General features: G+C 36.0%; 1 protein-coding gene across 1 annotated transcript in view; it reads left to right on the top strand.

Moving 5' to 3' along the window:
• Window positions 1-21,867: 21,867 nt before the first annotated feature.
• The window catches only part of atp1a3a (ATPase Na+/K+ transporting subunit alpha 3a), a 31,802-nt gene continuing 29,797 nt past the window's right edge, over window positions 21,868-23,872 (top strand). Inside the window, exon 1 of the mRNA XM_026289556.1 lies at window positions 21,868-22,012. Within this exon, the coding sequence (XP_026145341.1) occupies window positions 22,007-22,012 (6 nt within the window). The 5' untranslated portion in view covers window positions 21,868-22,006. The remainder of the gene's footprint in view (window positions 22,013-23,872) is intronic.

The raw sequence follows: 23,872 nt of genomic DNA on the forward strand, positions 1-23,872 counted from the left end.
TGCTTGTAAATTCGAGGATTTCGTTGCATCTCTTTTATAGGCTTTGCTTCAGTTAAATTGAATTGTCTCTGTTCATTCAAAATCAATCCATGTCGTTTAGCTCCATGTTCAGAGTGATTGGGATGAGATACAGCTGAAGAAGCTTCAGAGTCCCCAGTGAATTCACTATTAAATTAGAGAAATGCACTGGGCTTGGTGTTTCCTCTGTCTCCTGTCATTTGTGTTCGTTATGCGTTGCAAAATGAGACAAGTTTGTTGGGCTTGTATCATAAGATATTAAATTGAAACTCATAAATAGTACAGATATTCCTTAGAATATCTCACTTTTGAGTTTCTCTAAATTAGTTTGAGGTCATTAACACTAAATACTGTAATAGATCTAAAAGAATGAACAAAATGCTGTTTTTAAGTAGTTTTAGCATTATAGAATGTCAAAATTCAGTTCACGTCAACAACTCAATAGTATTTTGTCAGATGTGTCCAGCTGGTGTTAGATTAATAACTCATCAGTGTGATACTTTCTCAGATTAATAAAATAATTACAGCCCAAAGACTGACTCGTGTCATTTTAATCACATGCATTACATATAACCCTTAAGATCAAATGCTGCTCCCAGTGAATGGAGTGATTCCAGTCATCCTTAGATATTTAATGAATCAGAACCGTGTTGCTCAACACATCTCTGATTATTAAAGCTACTGGCTTTAGTTAATGATGTGATTCAGTGCTGCATGAGTAGATGTTGGTCTCCATGGAGTATCCCTCAGTATGGCTCAGAATGATTGATATAGGAAATGCATTTGAAGGATAAAAGAGTCTGTACAAACCTTAGCTGGATGATTCCATTGGCTTTTTATTGTGAAGTCACATACTGAAGTCTCATACTGAGCCCCCAACATCTAAACTAGCACCTGCAATACAGATACACATGATGAATAGAAGAAGTCCAGTCATATTAGTTTATTAGTTAATTGTTCAGGAATCCTAAATACTTTGTTTCTTTCTATAAAACATTTTCACTCTGAATTTCTCACTGGACACAAAAAAATGTAATCAAAGCACTGTAAAATAATATTTTTGTATTCTAGTGAAATGTATTGTATTATTTTACATTTGTTATTTTTTTTGTATATATTTTATAAAACAATACAGAAAAATTATAATGTATTCTAATGCAAAATTGAGTAATGTGTCTTACGATAATATCAGTAAGGCCTGATGATGCATTGTAAGCCAAATTACAGAAATGTCAACCGTAATTGCATTTTAGCTGATCATAAACAAGTTTGATGATTCTGTGTGTGTTTTTTTTGGTGATACATTGAACATTGTTGAATTGTGCTAATTTAGACCAAGGTTATGCAGCTGGTGGACATAGATTAGGGTTGAAAATTATTAACAAATCAGTAATGTTTTGCAATGAATTTATTTTCCAGTGAAAGTTTTGAAGTCATGAAGATACATTACAGTCTTTTTGAAAAGAAAATGCAATATTTAATAATCTTAGAATATGCTGCTAAACTTATTTAACATTTTCAGTTTATCATATCTGGGGCTTTGTGGTCAGTAAAAATGTTGGCAAGGCAAGCAAACATCTTTATTATTCAAAAATCCAAATAAAAACTTAATTTTAAAATATAACCACCAATTTTCTCATTTTATTTCTCAATTTCCATTTTTTGATGCTGGATTACTTTATCAACCTCTCAGCAGATTCTTTGTATAAACAATAAACGGATGAATTAAAGAAACAATTCACCAAATAAATTTTTATTCATGCTCAGGCCATCCAACATGTAGATGAGTTTGTTTCTTCATAGGATAAAATCATCACAATAATCCACAAGTAATCAACACAACTCCAGGCCATCAATTACAGTTTTTTTCAACGTTAACATACAAAATCTTTACTTGTCACAAAATTTCTGAAAGCTGTCACTCAAACAGCAGAACCACACACCAAATCTGCAAAAAACAAACATACGCTAACTCTCCAACTTTGACTCACAATTCTCTATGAAACACAAAAAAAAACAAAGATGTATGCAAATGTCTGCTTTTGAGATTTGTTTGTGATATTTTGAATGCAAATGATAGATTTTTCAAGAGATGTGAGGCATTTAGCATTTTGTGTGTGCAATTCTTGGATTTGTGTGTAAAAAAAAAAAAAAAAAAGAAGCAAAGTTTTGAAAATGTGTGTAAGCAGTTGAAAAAACTAACATCTTATGAAATGTATTGTAAAATTGCGTGATTGTAAAAAACAAATTCATCATTAAGAAGTTTCCATTTTAAACCAATGCTTCTGGCTAAAATACAAGTCCTCTAACATTGTTTTTTAACAGTGAAAAAGTCTTATCATCTGAATCAGGAGAGAAATCTGCACAGATTTTACACTGTAAACTGTCCTAAAGAGTTTTGTTGGATGCTGATGTGAGAGGACTACAGGGATAGACTTTTTCTCTGGAGGAAGCGTTATTATGGGTTAGGGTTTTTTGGCCAGAGGCAATGGTTTAAAGTTTCATTTTTTGGTTAACTCTTCCATTAAGTGTGAATTTTAGTGTAATTAAAAAAAAATTCTGCTCTTTCTGGCTAGTTCACTCGTGTTCGGTTTATGTCAGTTCACTACAACATGTTTCTTAATGCAACAACAGCAGTGGCTGATAAATATAGAGGGATTTGGCCTTAGCAGCTTATTGATCAGATATTTTGTTAAATTGTTGAAACATCAGTGTGCCTCAGGTCTGATAGAGGATATTTCGGTAACACTTTAAAATAATGGTCCGTTGTTAATAAGTAACTACGCAGGAAGTAATAGGTAGTACTACATTAACACTTAACTTTATACTATTAACTAATATAGAAGCAAGATTAACTAAGCAGTAAGTAATAGCTCATTTAGGACATAGGTAGTTCCTTATTAGGTATTTGATAATTACTAAAAAAAAAAATATCGTCATTGAGAACTACTTTGGAACTATGGCCAACTAATGAAGAATAACCAATTAATTACTAATCACAACAGCTACGGCTATAAAGTGAACAATTAGCTTCTTTATGGAAACGTGTATATATATATATATATATATATATATATTTATATATATATATATATATATATATATATATATACATATATATATATATATATATATATATATATATGACATATTTAATGAGCTTCATTAAGTTCAATGTCTCCAACTCTAATAACTTTAACGTTAGCAATATTATGCTGGGGAGGGCTTCTCTTTAGGAAGTGACAATAAATAATGATGTTCTCTTGTCAAAACATATTTGCATCCTTCATGAAAACATTGACTGCATTTATAGTGTTAAGCACAAAACAACATCTTCCAGATTACAATGTCTGGTAGAATATCACTAGTTCCTCACAGAAATATATGGCTGTACAGTATGTGTCAGATAATTTTATTGTAAATTACTTGTGAAATCCATGACTCATTACTCGAGTGTTCAACGTGATCTCATGAGAATACGTGTGTATTTTTACGTTAAATGTGGTTCTATCACACGTATATTTACTAACGTTTTCATGCACATAGAAACGTACAATTTAGACGTATATATAGCAGTAAAACGTACAAATACTTACGTGTTAGCAGCTAAAAAAACGTAAATATTCTAACTTAAAGTGTGAATGTATATGAATTCCCATGTATTAATATTAAAATCGTGGCTTTAATGATTTAAATCTGTTGTATTTAATTGTCATATCAATACATGTTTTTATTCAATTTATTGAAAGCAGTTTACTCGTCTATTTAATAGGAAATAACATTTCTGTGCATGCTGCAAAACCATAGATACACACAAAAGCACAGCATACAATTACAAATCACATCCATTTTATTTGTTTGCTGTACTGCATATCTTTAGAATCCAGATGTTTGCAAGGAACATATCCAAATTCAGCCCTTTATCAATGGATCTTCATAATCATTCTCAGCAACAGCGTCCGTCACAGTCAAAGCTCGCGCTCGTTATGATTCGAATTAGTGATGTGTCGTTCTTGAACGATTCGTTCATTTTGAACGAATCTTTAATGTGACTCGGGAAGAACGAGTCGTCTCGGGGAGTGATTCGTTCAGTCGCGCTTGCGCATTATTCAATAGGTTCTGTTCTAGTCGTAGTAATTCACCTGTCAGTCAATGCAGTCTTGAGCCGGAAAGAGAATTGATTAGTTCATAGTTCGGGTCTATCGGGTTTTTGACTCGTTCCTTAATCACGTGACAGCCCCATACAATGCAGCATGAGCCGGAAAGAGAATTGATTAGTTCATAGTTCGGGTCTATCGGGTTTTTGACTCGTTCCTCAATCACGTGACAGCCCAATACGCTGAACCCAATGCAGAATGAGCCGGAAAGAGAATTGATTAGTTCATCTCATGAGTCTTCGGGTCGAGTCATTCTTTAATAACGTGACAGACCCATACGCTAAAACCATAGACAGTAAAAGAATGCAGAGAATTGAATAGTTCATCTTTCGGTTCTTCGGGTTTTACATTCCCGTGATGTGACAACATTGGCTAGAGTAATTAGTTAATTTACAACTTTTCTTAAAACATGGGTGCGTAGTACTTATTTATTATTAGTATTATTTACTCTTACAGTAACGTGATGCATTTCTGGTTTCAAATTGTTGCTTTTAATTTCTGTCATGGTGGTACTTTTCCATAACACTGAATGTGGAAATTAAGAGTTGGTTATGCTTAAAATGTTGATCTTTTTTTCTGTCTGTTTGTTTGTTTGTTTTTTGTTTAGTTGTGCAGTTATTAAATCAGATTGTCTGTGTAAACCATACTTTTGTAACATATGCCACTTTATAAACATTAAAAACACTGTACATACTTTTCAATTGTTGTTTGTTTATTTTTGTGCCAAAATAAATTAAAATAAATTAAAATAATAAAAATGTAAATAATTAAAAATGAAATTAAAATTAAAAGATAATAAAGCCACTGGGTCTAATAACCTTAACAAATGAACTTTAAAAGTACAATATAAAAAAAAAGAAAAACTAAATATTGCACAACAAGCTTTGCTTTTTTTACACAATAATTTTAAATGAATGCGTTTTAAAATAAATAACACTTTTGTGCCAAAATAAAAACTAAGAGGATAACTAATCCCAAAATAATTTTAAACCATTTGAAAAAAAATTAAATGAAAATTAAGAGATACTAAAGCTACGGAGCCTTATAACAATAACAAATTACCTTTAAAATCACAACAACAAAAATATTGCACAACAAGCTAGTCTTTTTCTAAAGAAATAAAAATAAGCTTTAAAATAAATAACACATTGTGGCTATATTTTTCGGACTTGCTTTAAGGCATGTTTGCATTATAAAAAAAAATAAAAAAAGCAAGCTCCCTGACCTTGGATGGGCTGAGTCTGTGAGTTCTTCTATCTGAGATAATCTGCCCAGTTTTAGAAAAAATACATTTCAGATGGCACTGATGTGGCCACAATGCAAAGTCTTGTCTTTGTGACTTCAGAAAGGCTTTTGTATACTGGTGAACATCTCCTCCACCAGGCCAGAGGGTCTGATGTGCGGGGTAAGAGTAGCTCTGCAAGGTTGGCCCGCATCTCCATCATAGCATCTGAGGTCTTAGAAGAGGTAGCAGAAGGCCTCAAGCTTGCTAACCTCTCGTCAAAGTCTTCCCAAAACTCCTCACTCTGAGCTGGGTTAAAACTGTTAAAACTGAAGTTATCATAACCTTAATGTTTTAAACTAACATTAATAATTCAAATTCAAAATGTTATTTGCTTTTAATGCATGTCATTATGTCCTTTTTTGAGCAATCTTCTTATACATATATTACACCAATATGTCAAGTCTGCCTAGGAAAAGCAATTAGCATACAAGCAAACTCAAAACTGGAGTAAAAATGAACAAACTAGTCTATAAATACTTTTTATTGTAAATTTGGATTATTATATTATATAGCCTAGTGTTCATTTACCGATAGACAGTCAAGAAGACAAATTAATCAAAATTTTATTTATAACAAGGTTTTATTTATTTATAAAATAATAACACACCACAGATCCTCAACAAACAGTAACAAAAACACAATGACAGAAATGTCAGAAATAGCGCATGGGTCTGTCACGTGATTAAGGAACGAGTCAAACTCGACCCGAAAGACTCATGAGATGAACTAATCAATTCTCTTTCCGGCTCAAGACCGCGTTAGTTTTGCGTATGGGGCTGTCACGTGATTAAGGAACGAGTCAAACTCGACCCGAAAGACTCATGAGATGAACTAATCAATTCTCTTTCCGGCTCAAGACCGCGTTAGTTTTGCGTATGGGGCTGTCACGTGATTAAGGAATGACTTAAACCCGAAGACTTCTTGTCAGATAAGAGGTGACATGAGCTAATCACAGGCTGAAGACCCAGGTAAAGAATGAATATTTTTTTCTTTATCTTATAACATTTTAGTTTTGTATTGTTTGTAGTGTGATCAACGTTTGCGTAAGTACTAGATGTGTTGGGAAGGTAGCACTTAATATTTTAATAACATTTTGCTAAAATGAACGAAATGACTCGAAAAAAGATTCGTTCATTTTGCTGAACGAGACTCAAAAGTCCGAGTCGGTAAAATGATCCGAACTTCCCATCACTAATTCGAATTTGAAAATAGCGCCAGTGCGCCACGTTACGACATGGTTTACGGCACTGATATCGAACGCTCATTGGTCCTCATCCAATTCGTCACAGATTGCGACATGTCGTGTTTCAGTTTATGACATTTGAGCAGTGTTGCCAACTTAGTGACTTTGTCACTAGATATAGCGACTTTTCAGACCCCCATAGCGACTTTTTTTCCAAAAAAGCGACTAGTGACAAATCTAGCGACTTTTTTGACAGACCTTATTTAGTCTGCCGACACTGCCACAGTGCACACACGCCTCTCTCTCTCTGCATCTGCTATGTTCAGCGAGCAGAGAGGAGCAGCACTTTCAGTTAAAAAAATATATTCTGTTGCTTCTAACTCTATTTTACATTTACCTATTACATTAAACTATTACCTCCATATAGGGGACTGCGACTGGAACTCATTATCATTTGAACTACTTTTGGTACCACTTTTGATATTTTCACAAAAAATAAATGATAAACGTTACGTTTGTTTGTTTGTTATTTGTTTATTTATAACAGTAACGTTATGTAGTTTTAAGAAATGTTGTCTTTAAAATAAAAAATCTTTCACTTTAAAATAATGGGCCAGATCACTAGTAGTTCCTGCGGACTGACAAGGTAACACTTGAGTAATGAGTCATGGATTTCACAAGTAATTTACAATAAAATTATCTGACACATACTGTACAGCCATATATTTCTGTGAGGAACTAGTGATATTCTACCAGACATTGTAATCTGGAAGATGTTGTTTTGTGCTTAACACTATAAATGCAGTCAATGTTTTCATGAAGGATGCAAATATGTTTTGACAAGAGAACATCATTATTTATTGTCACTTCCTAAAGAGAAGTTATTAGAGTTGGAGACATTGAACTTAATGGAGCTCATTAAATATGTCATATGGATAGGCTATATATATATATATATATATATATATATATATATATATATATATATATACACGTTTCCATAAAGAAGCTAATTGTTCACTTTATAGCCGTAGCTGTTGTGATTAGTAATTAATTGGTTATTCTTCATTAGTTGGCCATAGTTCCAAAGTAGTTCTCAATGACAATATTTTTCTTTAGTAATTATCAAATAACTAATAAGGAACTACCTATCTATCTCCTAAATGAGCTATTACTTACTGCTTAGTTAATCTTGCTTCTATATTAGTTAATAGTATTAAGTTAAGTGTTAATGTAGTACTACCTATTACTTCCTGCGTAGTTACTTATTAACAACGGACCATTATTTTAAAGTGTTACCGATATTTCTTTCAGGGCCTCGCATCTGCTTTTCCTTCATCAAGTTTTAAAGTTCATCCATACATGTTTATGTGATTCATACACATTCACCAGCAGCCACACGTTACCAATCTGTTTCCTTATTCATCCATCCTTTTTTTGCATCATTACCCTCCATTTGGTCTCTCTCCCTCTTTAGTGCACACACACACACTTACTTTTTCTCATTAACCATCTTTGTCCCATCTATTTCCCGTGTGACGAATTTCAGGGACACCTTCGATAACCATCTCCATGGAAACAGCCCGGCAACTGGCTGGCCCCTCGTGTCCAATGAGAGCGTGAGGTGTCCCGGTTTCTCCTCCAATGGTGCGGCGGGCTGCTGAGCTCAAGGTGAATGCTCAGGGAGGCGTGAGTACTGACTCTTCTGGTATATTTAGCAGCAAGCATCGCTGCGTATTTCCTTCTCTCAATCTCTGTCTCGTTCTTTCTGTGCTTCTGATTAATCTGGATGCAAAGAAATGTTAAAACCTCTTTCTTGTGTTATATGGCAGTGCTGGATTTAAAGCTATATGTGTTGCATGGAGGCCTGATGAATGTTGGCTTGGTAGAGCTGCTTTCTGAAACAATGGTGATGGTGACCACATTTGGATAATGGTATAATTCCATATTGATAAGTTTTATATGCTTGGATTAATAATATTATCACAATAAACATAATATATTAGATTCTTAGTGTACTGAAGAAAAAAAGACATTTGTAAAATGATGATTTTGTATTTTAGGCAATGTTAGATATATAAACCTGAAGACAAATATTTTTTTTGATGCGCTTTTTAAAATAATTTCAAAGCTGTTTTCAAATGACCTTCAAATTACATTTCAAAATTCCTGTTAATTAAATTTAAAATCAATATATTATCATAACAAGTGAACAGAATAGCTGATACATTTCCAGGATTATATCAAATGCTGAATCCCAGATTTTTAGTGTGATGTGACTTTTTTGCCACCGCTGTGGATTTCCCTTTAATTGCTGTAACAAATACAATAGTCTAATGACAAATATATAATCAAGGTCTCAAAATATATTAATGCATATCACTAAAACAGCAAGAAGTCAAAGCAAGTAGTTCACAGATGATGTGCAATTTTTAGATTGTGTCAGTTTTAGATGCCTTTGCTGTGAAGACTGAACAGATAATATAATATAATATAATAGCAAAATTAATTGTTTTAACACTGTTAAATTAGTCTATGTGTGTTATCAATGTTTTCATTATTCACACTGTGCTGGCCAAAGATTTTTTTTGCCTTCCCTGTTTGTGTGTGTCTGTTTGAGTTGGTGCAAAGTGACCCAATCGTTCTAACCGTATCAACACGCATTGATCATGTCAAACAGGAGATATATACTTTGTGTTGTGACATTACAACATGTAAATCTGTATGTGATCGGTGTGTGTGTGTGTGTGTGTGTATGTGTGTGTCGTGAGACTGCATTCTTCATCAGTGCCAGTCATCTCCAGTCACATGGCCTGCCTGCCAGTGGTCGCCTAGCAACCTCCTCCCCTCCCCCTCCCTTCGGTCCCCTCTCCATCCATCCCTCGCTGGATTCTTTGACTCCGGAGGCTGATTGTGTGTGTGTTGTGTGTGTGTGTGTGTGTGTGTGTGTGTGTGAGTGTGTGGGAGTGGACTAGATCGACTGAGCCATCCAGGAACATGGTTATTTTTAGATCTGATGGATAAGTAGTGGGGGAACTTCGTGTTTGCTAAAATTAAACCATCTCTCACGACATCACCCCAGACATCCCCCACCCCCATTACACGTTTATCAGTCTTTTCTTTGCACACATCCTCTCTCTGCAATCTTGTTTCATAATGCTGAAGATGGGAGTGAGAAGATAAATGAAGCAGGGCTGGCAAGAATAACACAAGTTGCATTTGAGGGTAAAGATGTGCATTTTTTTTATGTTTGGATGAAAATTTGAACGGTGTTTTAACTTAGTGTCTGGGTGTCACTATGCCACAAGACATGGTTGAGGTTGAGTACATATAGCTTCATACTTTAAAGTAATAAAATGCTGCTCTCTGCTGTGATGAAGACACAGTATAGTGATATATATATATATATATATATATATATATATATATATATATATATATATATAATATATATATATATAAGAAAAATATATATAATATAATACCAAAAATGTTGACATGTGACCAAAACAAAGGTTTCCTGGCAATTCAGCAATACAACTGGACTTTTATACAGTAACCAATAGTATTGTTTTTATAGGATATAGGATATAGGATATCGATATTTATAACAACAAAACTATGTAGTGAATGAGGGAGTCATTTGTGAACGGAATGCTGTGATATAGATTTTTACTCGAGGATGAATTAAGGCCTTTTCAAACTAAGAACAATATACTATCTAACAATATAACTAACGTTCACTCTAATATAAACGAACATTCTGTTTATTAGAATCGCATGCTTCAGTTTTGTCATCGGTCACTTTAAATGCTAGCACTCTTTAAAGCAGAATATTCAAAAAACTTTTGCGAAACTTTATAGATGTCTATGACGGCATTTCCAATAAAAGGTAAATAAGGGGTTGTCTAAGCATTAAAGCCTGCATAAACCGGAAGTTGCTGCCAACTTTTTTTTCAGTGTAGTGACGTATTTCCATCTGAAACTGAATACTAAATAGAGGGCTTGGTTTATGTTTGCGCTCCTCCTCTCAGTCTCTCTCTCATAGCAATCTAACGGTTGGAGGGGTGTGTTCAAGGATATTCTGTCCACTGCAGTTTTGCAATCTAGTCCTTTTTAGATTTGCCTGAAAATCTACTTCATACGAGCATGAAAAAGTTTTTGGGATCTACAGTTTGGGAGTTTTTGTGTTATTAGCTGGGTTTCCATTACTGTTCAAATTGCGCAAATTAAAATTGCAAATTGAAAATACACCCAATAAAAACATGTTAAAGGTCCCGTTTTACGTGCTTTTTTGAAACTTTGATTGTGTTTACAGTGTGCAATATAACATGTTCATGTTTCGCGTGTAAAAAAAACAGTATTTTCCACACAATTCACCTATCTGTATACCGCTGTTTTCACTGTCATAAAAACGGGCTGATGACTTCCTTGTTCTATGAAGTCCCTCCTTCAGAAATACGTAACGAGTTCTGATTGGGCCAGCGGTTCCTGTGTTGTGATTCAACACCAGCTTAGAGCACGCTGCCCTCCTGCAAACGCGATTGGACTAGTTTTGGAGTAGTTTTGAGAAGCAAGTGGGCAGGAGCGTGTGCTGGAGATGTTTTTACTGACGAGATGCGCATGAAAATCACATTCGTTTTTTTTTTTTGCACAGCCCTACCATCTAGTTAAGAAAGCTAAACAGCGTTGCCCTTTGTGTAATAAGTTACAGAAACTGTTAAACGCACCAACTTAAATAATAAAATACACTTACCAGTTGTGGTCCATAAACAACGCCTTCTCCAGACAAAGAGGGCACTGCTCCATCTTTCAAGAATAATCTTTGTGCGAATCCGGCATTAAACTGATTGAGATTGAGAAAGTTTTCCTCAGCAAGCTGTCCTCAGCTAAATTTGCTGCACATAGTTTTACATGTGGATTATAATTTTCGGGAACCGAGTTAAACATAAATTGTAACCATTAATCTCCAAGTACAGCGTCCCTGGGAAGCCCAAACAAAATGATTGGACTCCGAGATGAAAATAACAGCGTTTCAACGACATGGCAAACACAAACACAGCTCTTCCTTCTTCTCCGTCGGAGCGCAACAAGGCCACGCCCCCTGTTTGTGAATTCATGTGGGCGGAGGTTAGTCAAAAAACTGTTTTAGTGACATCATTACTACAGGAACTAGAGGGATGTAGTCCAAACGAATTCTGTTAAATCAAATATCTCGCTTGGCATTGAACTTTGAGGTTTAGAATTTTGCAGATATGATTTATACTCTAACAACAACATTACACACTAACTAAAGTTTAAAACATGGGATCACGAAGAAGGGTACCCTTAATTTAACAAAGACTACAAAAAAAATTACATGAGGTGTTTTTTTTAGGCAATTCGAAAAAGAAATATATTGCGAAACTGCAATGGAAACAGTTTTTTTCCCCCGCATTTACAGGTCATCTGGCATACAGTAAAGTCTATATCTATAGACTGTACTATAACCTCCAAGAAACACCATATATGTGGCCACTCTGAAGTATAAGGTGCATTTCTTGCTATTGTTACTTTGATAACCTCTTATTTACACTTCACACGTCTTCAGTGTGTTGCGGCTCCAACTCAGCTGAAGCTGATTGTGGCCACTCTAGTCAGTGCTTGTGTTTATACCAGCCACATTGTGACACATTTCCAAAACATTCCCGAAGTGACTCTCCACACTACTTCATTAAATGCATAGGTCTCCTTCAATTAGAAATGATGGCTAGTGTGTTTGCTGCTGTATACATAAATCTACAAACATCCGTCGCGATGACTAATCATGAGAAACACTGTCAATTAAAAAACTAAAATGTTTTTTAATAAAATATAGCAAAAGTTTTGCACAAATCTGTAACGGAACCCCAGCTATTGACGTGTGTCCATTAGGTGTATTTTCAATTTTGCAGTTTCAATTTGTGCAATTTGAAGGGTAATGGAAATGCGGCTAATGTTTGTATCATTCTTCAGTTGGAAATCATTCTGAAAGTGTTTTCATCAATATTGCTCCTCTGTGTTACTATCGCTATAGTTTTGTTGTGAACTTCCCTATTGGACTTGTACAGTTATAGTTAAATTACAGTTATAGTTTTTATCCTTGGTGAGAGGCTGTTTCATGAATCTTTCTCACTAACTGAAAGGATCCGGTTCATATGAGTCCTTTGTTAATGATTCAGACATCACGGCTCACACTGTTTGTACTATACTCATGTTCAGGAAACACAGAAACACACTTTAACAACATGAAACCTGACGAACCTGGATATGAATGCTCACAACGGTGGAACTGAAAGTCCCCTGACTTCAATTAATAATTTGGCTTTGATCAAAAATCCAAATGATTTGAAGTATAATTCACAAATGGTGTGGGATGATGTTGTGCATCCATGTATTTTCTGTTTGATGAAACTGATAGCGGTTGTTCTCTTCATTAGTGTGATCACTAACATGGAACCATTTAGATGGGAACTTTTAAAATGGAGCACCAGGACCCAGTGGGGTGTGAAAGACTGTAAGGTTGTAATTATAGGCCTTTGTTATTTGTGGGAAGGTGTTGATTGTTTTATAATGATGGGAGGTTCACCATCGCTGCTGTGGCTTGTGGCACATTGATTGACCTCCTGCAATGACAAAAGACAGGCTCCCTAGCTTGCCTCTTCCCCCTTTCATGATTTATTTTAATTTCTTAAAAGGCATTTTGTAATGGACATGGACATTTTCTGAGTGATTTTCAACTTTATAATGCAGCTGCTGAGGAGTTTTCAGTGTTACTATAAGGTCATGTTAGGTCACTAGCTGTTAGAGGGTTGCAAAAAATGTTTCTCGCTAGGCTTCATTTTATGTATCTGTGCATTTTGAAATTTGTCAGACCGCAATTCATATATCAATGCAAGTGGTTGTTACTTTGGGTGTTGCAGGTTTGGGAACTTTGCTTTTTGATCTTGTGGACATTTAGAAAACCCAACTCTTCCAAAGCATACTTTCACACACTCACTACGGTAGTTTAATTTGTCCAGTATTCAACACTGGAAACTGTCTATTCGTGTCCATTTCCAAGTTTATTATGTTTAGAAAATTCTGTAGTGAAAATGACTGTGATAAAAATTAAATTTTAGAATGTTTTCGGAAAGAAAACGTTATATGACTTATAAAATAAAAAAATAAAAAAGTCAACTCCTGGGACTTTAAAAGCTTCCTTTGGAAATTTTGGGGTCTTATATGTTCATCAAGGCTACAATGTGATCAAAATACAATAAAAATAATAATATTATTAAATATTACAATTTAAAATGACTTCTATTTATGTTGGAGTGTGATGCAGATTTGCTGCACAAGAAACAATTTTTATAAATATCAATAAAAACAGTTGGGATTTTTGGATAAGAAGCTTTAAGAAAAATGTTTTGAAATAAAAAATTTAATAATGTAAAAGTTTTGACTCTTTACTGTCATATTTGATCAATTTAATAAAATCTGTATATCTAAACATACTGTATATCAAGGTATATATTTCTTTCAAATCTAACTGTGATTAATGATATTGTAACTTTTGAACAGTGCATGTTGCATTCTCAGCATTGCCAGGAGATGCACTATAGCAGCACATTAGCGTGAACTACTATCTTTTTCTAAGGGAAGTTTTCTCTTTCTGTCATGATGGAGATTTGCTGAGCAAATTATTTAAAGCTGAAGTGTTACAGCCAGCTGCTTAAAAACTTGTTAGGTTTAGGTTGTATCAGACATTTTGAAGGTATCTATATCGCCCCCTGTAGTTTGCTGCCATCACTGCAACAACAAAAAAAACATAAAATTTATATTTTCAATAGCATTTCATGCTTGCAACTCTATGGTGTTTGCATATGAGTATGCGTATATGCTTTCCCCAAGTATAAGCAAGTGAAACTTTTTGTGACATCGGGGGAAATATGTTAAAGTCTGCTTCCATTCCTGCTTTCCTCCAAACGCATTTGTTGTTAAATGAGGTGCCATATAATGTATCCCACGTGTATGCTCGTGTGTGTTTGTCTTACCTGAACTTGCCAGTAATAATGTGTCATTGCTCCGGAAGACCACCTGTCAAACCCATCCATGTGTAAAACAAGGAGTGGAGGCGAGAGAGAGGAAGAGAGATAAAAAGAGGGAGAGAAGTGATGTGTTCATGGACGTGTTTTTATTTCTTTTCCAGCCTCAAGCTCTCAACTACAAATGCAGAGATTATGAAACATTTACGCACATAGATGTAGAGAGCGTGAGGGGGAGGAGGTGTGATGGAGGGATGTGGAGGGGAGGATGGGGGAAGCTGAGCACAGTCGCCGTCCGATGGAGGATTGGTGTGTTTCCTGATCAACATGCTGCCATCGAGTCTTACCCTTGCTCCTTGTCTCTTCCTTTTCCTCTCTGCTGAAACCCATTGATCACTGCCTTTCTTAAAGCCTTGTTTTCAGTCATCCTCTTCCCTCTTCATCAAGGTCGTTGGCAAGGACGTTCACAGCATCTCCTCTCTGATTGGCTGAGTCCCCGGCTGGGGCTTAAAGAGACAAGAGCGATTAAAATTGCCAGCCATGTTGGATCCTTAATCCTCCACAAAGAGTGAACATTTAGATTTTTGATGAAAATAATCAAACCTGAACCCAAACTGATCAGGAGCGATTGAAAGAGCATGATGTGTTTCTTCTTTAACAACAAAAGCTGTATAACATGCATCATAATACATAGCAATTTTCTGTTTTCAAGAGATTTCAGCATATCTGAAATAGTCAAAGGACAAGACAAGGTTATAAAGATTTTACATTCACAAGCAGACTACAGTATTGAACACGAGGAGAATTGTGCATTACTTTGACCTGACCGTATCGTTTGCAGATGTACAGAAGAAGAAAATGATGGTGAAAACTAGAAAAGATAAGTTATGTGATTTCTTGTGTATTAAAATCAGGTTTGCTCAGGAATAAGGTCTAGGTTCCATAAGTAATGGCTTGAAATACGAGAACGGGGGAAACACTGTGCTTTTTCACACGTCTTGCACAGAATCAGTGGTTTTTATGGAGAAACTCATGCTCACACATTTTGTGCTAGATATATCAGCTTAGCAAACCCATAGGAATAATAAAGGAGGGAGTCAGAGACAGTCTGAGGAAGAAGAGACAGTCTCTGGCTACCACACACACACACACACACATTCTGTACAACGTTTTGGCATGCAAATCGAATATCCAGATATCCTTGCCACATGAATCGATCCTGGATAGACAGAAATGCATTTGCATTCGTTTTAGATTTCCTGCATTTCATGCAAATGAGGTCTTCATGTATAATGGCTGAATTTTTTGACATTTCATTCCGGCCATCAGAATATGGCTAGACGTGCAGTTCAACCCTCTGAAAAGAGTTTTTTTTTTTTTTTTGAATGACATTTTCCTCTGCATCTGTTATGCAAAACAGCAATATCCTCCTGCATGCTTTGTTTGAGTTGGTCTGGTAAATGCATCAATGATCTTCTGTGCATCATTTGTCAACTTGTGAAAAGAGAACATGCAAATAATCTGTGTTAATTCTTTTCTTCAGTTGCTGTAGAGGAAACGTTCCAGACAACATGAGTGGAGGGGAGGAAGGAGAGCGAGAAGAGGTGCTTAGCAAGAAAGAGAAGAGGAGGCTAACAACAACAACAACACAAACATCTTAAAGGCAGATTAGGGGCTCCAGAAAAACGAGAGAGAGCAAATGAGAGACATTAGCAGCCTAGTAATGTTCATGTCAGAGGAAGTGTGAACATCTTTCACTTGTGGAATAGTTCCAGAATTAATACTAGCTGGGGAAGCACAACAGTTTTGTTTTTCTGGATGCATAAACTTACATGAAAGCTTAAGGAGTTATATCAATATGAATATTCAGATATCATAAGACATTTGGTCAGATGCATGTGGTTAGATTCTGCTCTGGGCATACAATCTCAGCTCTCAGCCCTCACTGGCAGGTTATGTAACAGCAGGTGTGGAGGTGGGTGGGTTTTGACTGCAGTGGTCCTCACAAGAATAGTAATATCTGAAATAATCTGTTCTGTGGACCAGCCAATGCCCCCCATGGGGAAAATACATAAGAGCATACTGTTTATTAAATGTTTGAATGCAAACCTGAAAAAGCACAGAAGGTTTGTCAGAGGGATACATTTAAATGTACTGTAGATGAAAAAAGCTAAAGTATTCACAGTGCATTTACATTAATTACTTTTTCAATGAGCACTGAATATTTATTAAGTCAAATTCAAAAGATTAAAAGAGATAATGCATATCTTTCACTTCATAACCAAAAAATAATAAATGTTTCTATTAATATAGTCAATTTTGTTTAGTATTGTTCAAATATATTTATCTGCAATTTAAAAGAATTTAACAAAATAGTTTCTCTTCATTACGTATGATCTTACATGTATAAATCATTTTGTTTCAGGCCGTACCAAAATCAAATGCCCCCATGTTTTTCCTCATTTGAGATGCCATTTCACGGATATACACCACAATAGAGAAGAAAAGGTGATTGTAACTTCTGTTTCACACCGACTTTAATGACAGAAATGTGGCCCAGTTTACTTGAATTACACTAATGACAATATCTGCAAATGCACACCTCTTCAGTTTTACTCATAAATAGTGTGGTGGTGGTTCAGGGCTCTCCAAAACTCATGCTACACTACTAATTTGCTGTTTCAAGTCACAGTCACGACACCCAAGCTGATTGATTAGCACAAGAGAGCTGTTGAGAATGGTGTTACGTCATTAGTTAACAATTTCAACTCTTACCATGCTTGCATGAAAATGTATCCTTATAATTAATGAGTAAAAATATGAAAACAACTAAGTAAATACGATCTCTGAAGCACAAATAGATGGACCGAAATTTGTTTTAGAAAAAAAAATCAGTTTTCTGTAAATAGCACAGTGCTCCTTGTGTTGCTTTACATTTGTCTCCACTGTAGAACTAAATATGCTTAAAATATTCTGTTGTGTACTTAACTTTAATAAATATTTCAAATGTTAAAATCTTTTCCGTAACATGTGGATGAGCAGTCATAAGCCTTTAATGTTCTACTATGGGATCCATTAAGCACTTAGCCTCAGCTCCAATTTCCTGTAGCCACCATCAGTTTGGTCTTCAGAAAGCTTCATGAGTTATTCAGGGAGCTGCCCTGTTTGTGTACTTACACCAGAAGTTGGTTTTGCTGTTTTTGCTTCAAAATCCAACACAGAATTCTTAATTTCACAAATCCTTAAAATGAAGACTGAAATGCATTGAAATTACTAAGGACTGCACATGCCAAACAGTATGCTGTCAATAGTCTGACTAGGAAAACTGATGATTTGGTGTTAAAATATGTTTAAACACAAAACAAACTGCAATCTGCAGAAACAATTGTGATCTACATCATGTTTACAAACAAACTACCTGGGGGAAAGAAATTGCCATTTGGATTTAATGCTGGCATATTGTGTGCTTTGCAACTGTTCTTTTTACCCCTAACCGATACAGTGTGTAGCTTTTTATTTCTTAAACAACCAAACATACACATGTCTATAAAAAAATCTTCAGGCTCAAATTGTGAGCCAGTGGTTCAGTGAGCTTGAGGAAACATTTTTAGGTAAGAACTGGCCGCCAGAGAGCTCTGACCTTAACCCCACTGACAGTCTTTAGAACGTGCTGGAGTCGCCTTTACAGAGTGGTTCGACTCTCCCATTGTCATATAACCGCAGATGAATGCAGCTCTTGATGGGAATAAATGTTGTTATGTTGCATGACATTGCCGAAACAATGCCACAACTAATGCACAGTATAATAAAAGCTAAAGGCGGTATCAGCAAAACATGGACTATGTGGTGGTCAAACTTTCACAAATTGAGCCTGGTGAATATATGTTATGTTAACTGTGAGTATATGCTTATTTGCATTGTATTATTTGCATCTAGCATTGTTTTTTCCTACTTCCATAGATCCAATTTAGGCTCCTTGTCCATTTTCAGGTTGCAGCCCACCAGTTGAGATCCTCTGTTCCAGAGTTTCACCAGTCTGATGAACACCAGAGGTTGCCTTGAGTATGCATTCACTTTTAAAACATTAATAAAATTTTGGTAGATAAAAAAAACTGAAGCTTGTTTATAAAGCTGTGTTTGACGTATGTGGTCAATGCATTATTGCACGGTTGTAAAGTGTAATTAAATTAAGAATGCAAGAAGCTGCATATAATACAGCAGGTGGAATCCAACTGGACAAATGGCAAGATGTTTATTCATCTACAAATGGAGTACCATTGTACCTATTACATGTAAAGTTCTACAAACTAGAGGTTGGACAGTTTTGAATGCACATGTAGACAGAGACAAAAATAGATGTAGCAATGACTCATGTTAGTTGAGTGTGTATAAGGAATACTGTGGTTCATGATAGCAAGCTCTAATTTTACTCTTATCTCTAAGTAAAAACCATTACATTTAATCTCAGGGATCGATAAAGCATTTATCTTTTGCATAAATATATAATGTGCTACTAGCTGCAGGGTTTTACAGAGTGGCAAAAGAAAAAGTAAGGAAAAGAAGAATAATGTGAGCCAATAATCTTAGGCAACGGAATGAGTGCACTTCAGCCAAAGGAATATGAACAGAGGCTGTTTTTAACTGCACTTTCATGCCAAACCAAATGATTAGCCTCATTACCTGAGATGTCTACAGCAATCAAAATTCAGAACTATTTGCTTAAATTAGACATTTTGGTTTGGAGAGGTTAATTAAACATGTCCTTTAGCCCCCCTAATCCATCTCCCCTAATGCATCTCTTAGCAGCCGTTGCTATGGGGACCTGATGGAGGATGAAGTGAAAAAGAGGTTAAGTATAGTGTGGTTTGGATGCTGTCAGCTAATTTGTTCTCTGAAAAAGAAAAACTTAGTTTACTCAATGGGACATAAACAGATGATGTTAATGGCAGGATCGGGTTGCTAAAAACAACTGAAAAATATTGATTGATTGCAGCACTGTGGGTTCTCATGTGGCCTTGAGAACACAGTTGGAAAGTAATGTTATGAATTGTACAGTAAATATGTAAATATAGATTGACCACTTATCATCTGAAGAACATATGTTCATCTAAGCATTAAGTAAAAGGTAAGATAAGGTAAGTTTAACCAAAAATATAAAATGATTTACTTTGCTTCTACCACATTGTGAGATTTGCTATGAAAGCTTGTTTCCTCCGTTGAAAAAAAAATTATGTAATGAAAATTTCACAGACTTTTTTCCGCACAGTTGTGATTTTACCTCTCTCAATTGCGACTTTTCTAAGATTTGCGATTAAACTTGCAATTGCGAGTTAAGTCAGAATTGTGCAATGCATGTTGCAACTGTGAGTTATAACATTAGAATTGTGAAACTTGCAGTTATGGGAAAATACGTTGAAATTACCTTTTTTATTTAGTGGAGTGGACTTAAGTGAATGAGCGTTTCAATAAATATAAATATGAATAAAATTATTTGATTTCACTGATGGTGATAAACGATGCTGCTGTAGTAGTTTCCTATATCCATCCTGAAAATGTGATTCTCAGATAAACTGTGTGACCCCTTTTTGTTTTAGGACTCATTAGCACCTGATTAGTGAAACGCTTGAAATCTCCTTTCATCCTGAGCTCGTTTCATCCATTTTATTCTGTCTATACATCTCTTATGTTTACTTCCTCTCTCTCAATCCAGACACTGATTAGATGGCTGAATCATTTCTCTCTATTTATAACTCTCTCATTACCTGCATTTGACTCACTTTTTCTTGCTACTGTACATTTAAAAATACCTGATAACTCTATCTGTTTGGCATTTCCCCTCATACACACAATCACAAACATCAAGTCTTTAACTAACAGATAGCATCATCTTCTTTTCACTGCAAAAAAACATTCACTCACACATAACCAACAGTGCCTAAAAACCTTTAGTCCATCAAATTTACTGTTCTCAGTCCATTATTATATTTCAAAATGTTATTCATTTTCTCTGTTTCATTCTGTCTTTCTCTATCTGTAATACATCCACAGAGATTCAGTCCATTTCGGGGATCAGATAATGCCGTTAAATTGGCTGATCTTCTGGAAAATGTGCTGAGAATCAAAATAAGTTTGATTAGTCTTACAGAGCTTATAGTCTGCTTTGGTGCATTGTCCACAGACCACAGTGCCATCAATAAAATTACCTTTTAATCATTTGTTGAACAGATTTATAATAAGATGTGGAAAGCAATGTACACTTAAAAATAAAGGTTCCAAAAGATTTCCACAGCAATGCCATAGAACCATTTCTGGTTGCGCAAGGAAGCTTTCAATGAACAGTTCTTAAAATAAAATAAAAATTTCTTAGTGTGAAGAACATTTTAATAATCTAAAGAACCTTTACCCACTGTAAAAAACCTTTTGTGGAACGGAAAGGTTCCATTAATGTTAAAGGTTCTACATGGAACCATAGATGCCAATAAAAAAAACTTGATTTTTGAATGTTTCACAGCAGCATTTTAGTATAAATAATGGCAGTCCTTGCAACGGGAACTTTCAGGAAGCTTTTCGGTAAGTTTACGGACTCCACAAACTTACCACATTTTTCTATCATGCCATTTGCACTCAAAGAATTTCAGAGTATTTCAAACAAAACCATGGTACATGTCAAAAGCATCACTGTATAGCACAAGTGTACTAGTTGTTTGTGAAATATTATGTCCATTAGCCTGTCCAGTGGTTCGGCTGTGATTCAGCATAATAATCCATAATCAAACAAGTGTTTGCTGATATTTTTCATTGGAGATGCACATTTGTAAAATTCTCTTTATATAACCGGATTCTTCTGGAACAGTATCTCATTAGCAAGTCTGTACATTACAGGCATTTATGGGGCTACTGTCGCTCGCGGAAGGATAAGAAGTGCGTGCCGCGGCTGGAAGCACCAGCAGCGGAGGGACACAGAGAGGCAGAGTAAGCGCGTCGGTTCTTCATCTCACCGGCATCATTCTCAGCCAGAGACGCTTCACAATCCTCTCCTCTGCATATGCTCCTCTATCATTAAATCAGAGGCTGCCGCGTGTGCTTTTAGAAACCCTTGCTGCTTGGGCCATTCTTTTAGTTTTTACTTCATCAGGACCCCCTGTAATACATTACTATGCATGCTGTCTTCAAGAATATACAGATATAATTTATAGACAGAGTCGTTCAAACGCTGTCCGTCGTTATACGTTCAAGACCTTAATTTTTCTTCTCTCCCGCTTGACTGAAACCAAACGTAGTGTGACTGACTGAAGACAAAGCGGCTGACGGCTCCAAAATGGGGGTAAGAATCTATTTTAAATGCTTGCACATTTTAAATGCCATGCGTCTTGAGGATAATTCGGGGTTATGCTATTTGGATGGTAACGTGTCTGTATTTGTTTTGTCAAATAATTGCATTAAACAGGTGCACTTACTACTAAAAACATTGTAAATGTTAAGCAAACATGTATCACTTTAACTGTGTGCGTTTTAACCGGTTAAAAATCATTGACATTGTGCAATAACGCTGCTCGATCGTTTGGCAATTGCGTCAAATCGGATGCTTCATTTTTGCACCCATTCGATGCGTCATGATGCAGTTAAAATGCAAATAATGAAGAATACTGGAGTATTGATATGCACATATTGGCATATTAGGTATATGCATCATAATATAATAATCTAAGTCGTTTGGCAGATGATAGAATTGGAATACATAGGCTCTGCTCTCATTCGATGCAAAAAAGCGCACCGAGGTAAACGCAAAAATTATCGTTGAACTAATGCTTTTTAAAATAAATACCGGTACGATATAATAATAAACATATTCAGAAGCACTTTATGTTTATAACGTTTGCGCCTCTGATCGTTCTGTCAAGCGTGCCATGACAGCGCTTCAGGAGAATAACGTGGACGACCGCAGTCATGAACGTCTGCGGTTAGCAATTCGGGATTAAGCCTGTTTTTAATATGACACTAGAAAACTTACATTGCCATAAAGTGATCATTTCTGTTAGTCGTGATTCGTAAATTTGCTATAGCTTCCAATTTAGAAATTGACTACTTTTAATGAATGACGACAGAAAGGTTTAATCACTAGGAAAACAAACTCTTAAATAACCAGGTGAGGTCGTTTGCAAGTCTGGAAAGTCTGAGGAGAAATTCTGTCAGTCTCCTAAATGAAAGGCGTTAACCACAGATGGGGGTGGGGGAGTGTAAGCATCCGGACTGGCCCGTTTCAGTAGTTTCACAGCCGCCTATCAAACATCTCATCACATTTATGACCAGAATTCAATCCCAGCGCGAGTCCAAATGGTCAGTAGACGCGCGGCCAGCTGCGTTAAAATAGACGTCTACTGATTCACGACTGAAGCGTGAATATATCGAACTCCTTTGTCACAACAAGCGCCTTCTAGATTGTTATTTTGCGACCTTGCAATAACCAGAACTGGAAATCTGTGTCCAGATGAAAAGAAACAAATCATTCGATATGGAATTTAATGGTGATGTGACGCAAAGTTCTTTTTCAAACGATACCTTTTACATCGCACGCGAGGTTCTGTGTCTCGGTTTCTGTGACGTTTTGACACGCTGATATCGGTCGTGATGCCCGGAGGGGTTACCGGGCTCGACGGTTGGTGATGGTGACTGCGTCAAAGTGGAGGTTGATCAATGAGAGTGGAAATTCCCGAACAAGTACCGCGATTGGTCTGTGTAGCGCCACGAGGGCGGGGCCGTATTCGCGGTTCTGATGACTGATTGGCCCTGAGCCAGTCAATCATTCGGTAGAGGCTGCGTGATTGGCAGGATGCGCTGAGCCAAAATGAAGCTTTAGGGTACTAAGAGGGTGGTGGGGATGGAGTGATGCAGGAGGAGAATAAAATGGCCATGAAAAGTGAATGATGGGTTTACAGGAGAGTGTTACCTGGTGTCATCTTGAGAGAGGCTCGATTGAGTCATTTGTGGAGGCTCAGGTGTTTGGCGTTGTGGCAATTTGAATGAGGTGAATGTCTCTTGGAGACTGACTGTGTTTAGAACAGAATAACAAAAATAGTTAATACTTATTTACTATTTTCACTCTTTAGTTTTACAAATCATATAGAAAACTCAAGCAGTTGTGGTTAGAGAGTCAGACTTGTAACCCAGAGGTTGTGGGTTCAAT

The sequence above is a fragment of the Carassius auratus genome, chromosome 19 (assembly GCF_003368295.1).
Source record: "Carassius auratus strain Wakin chromosome 19, ASM336829v1, whole genome shotgun sequence".
In the NCBI taxonomy this organism is placed as follows: Eukaryota; Metazoa; Chordata; class Actinopteri; order Cypriniformes; family Cyprinidae; genus Carassius; species Carassius auratus.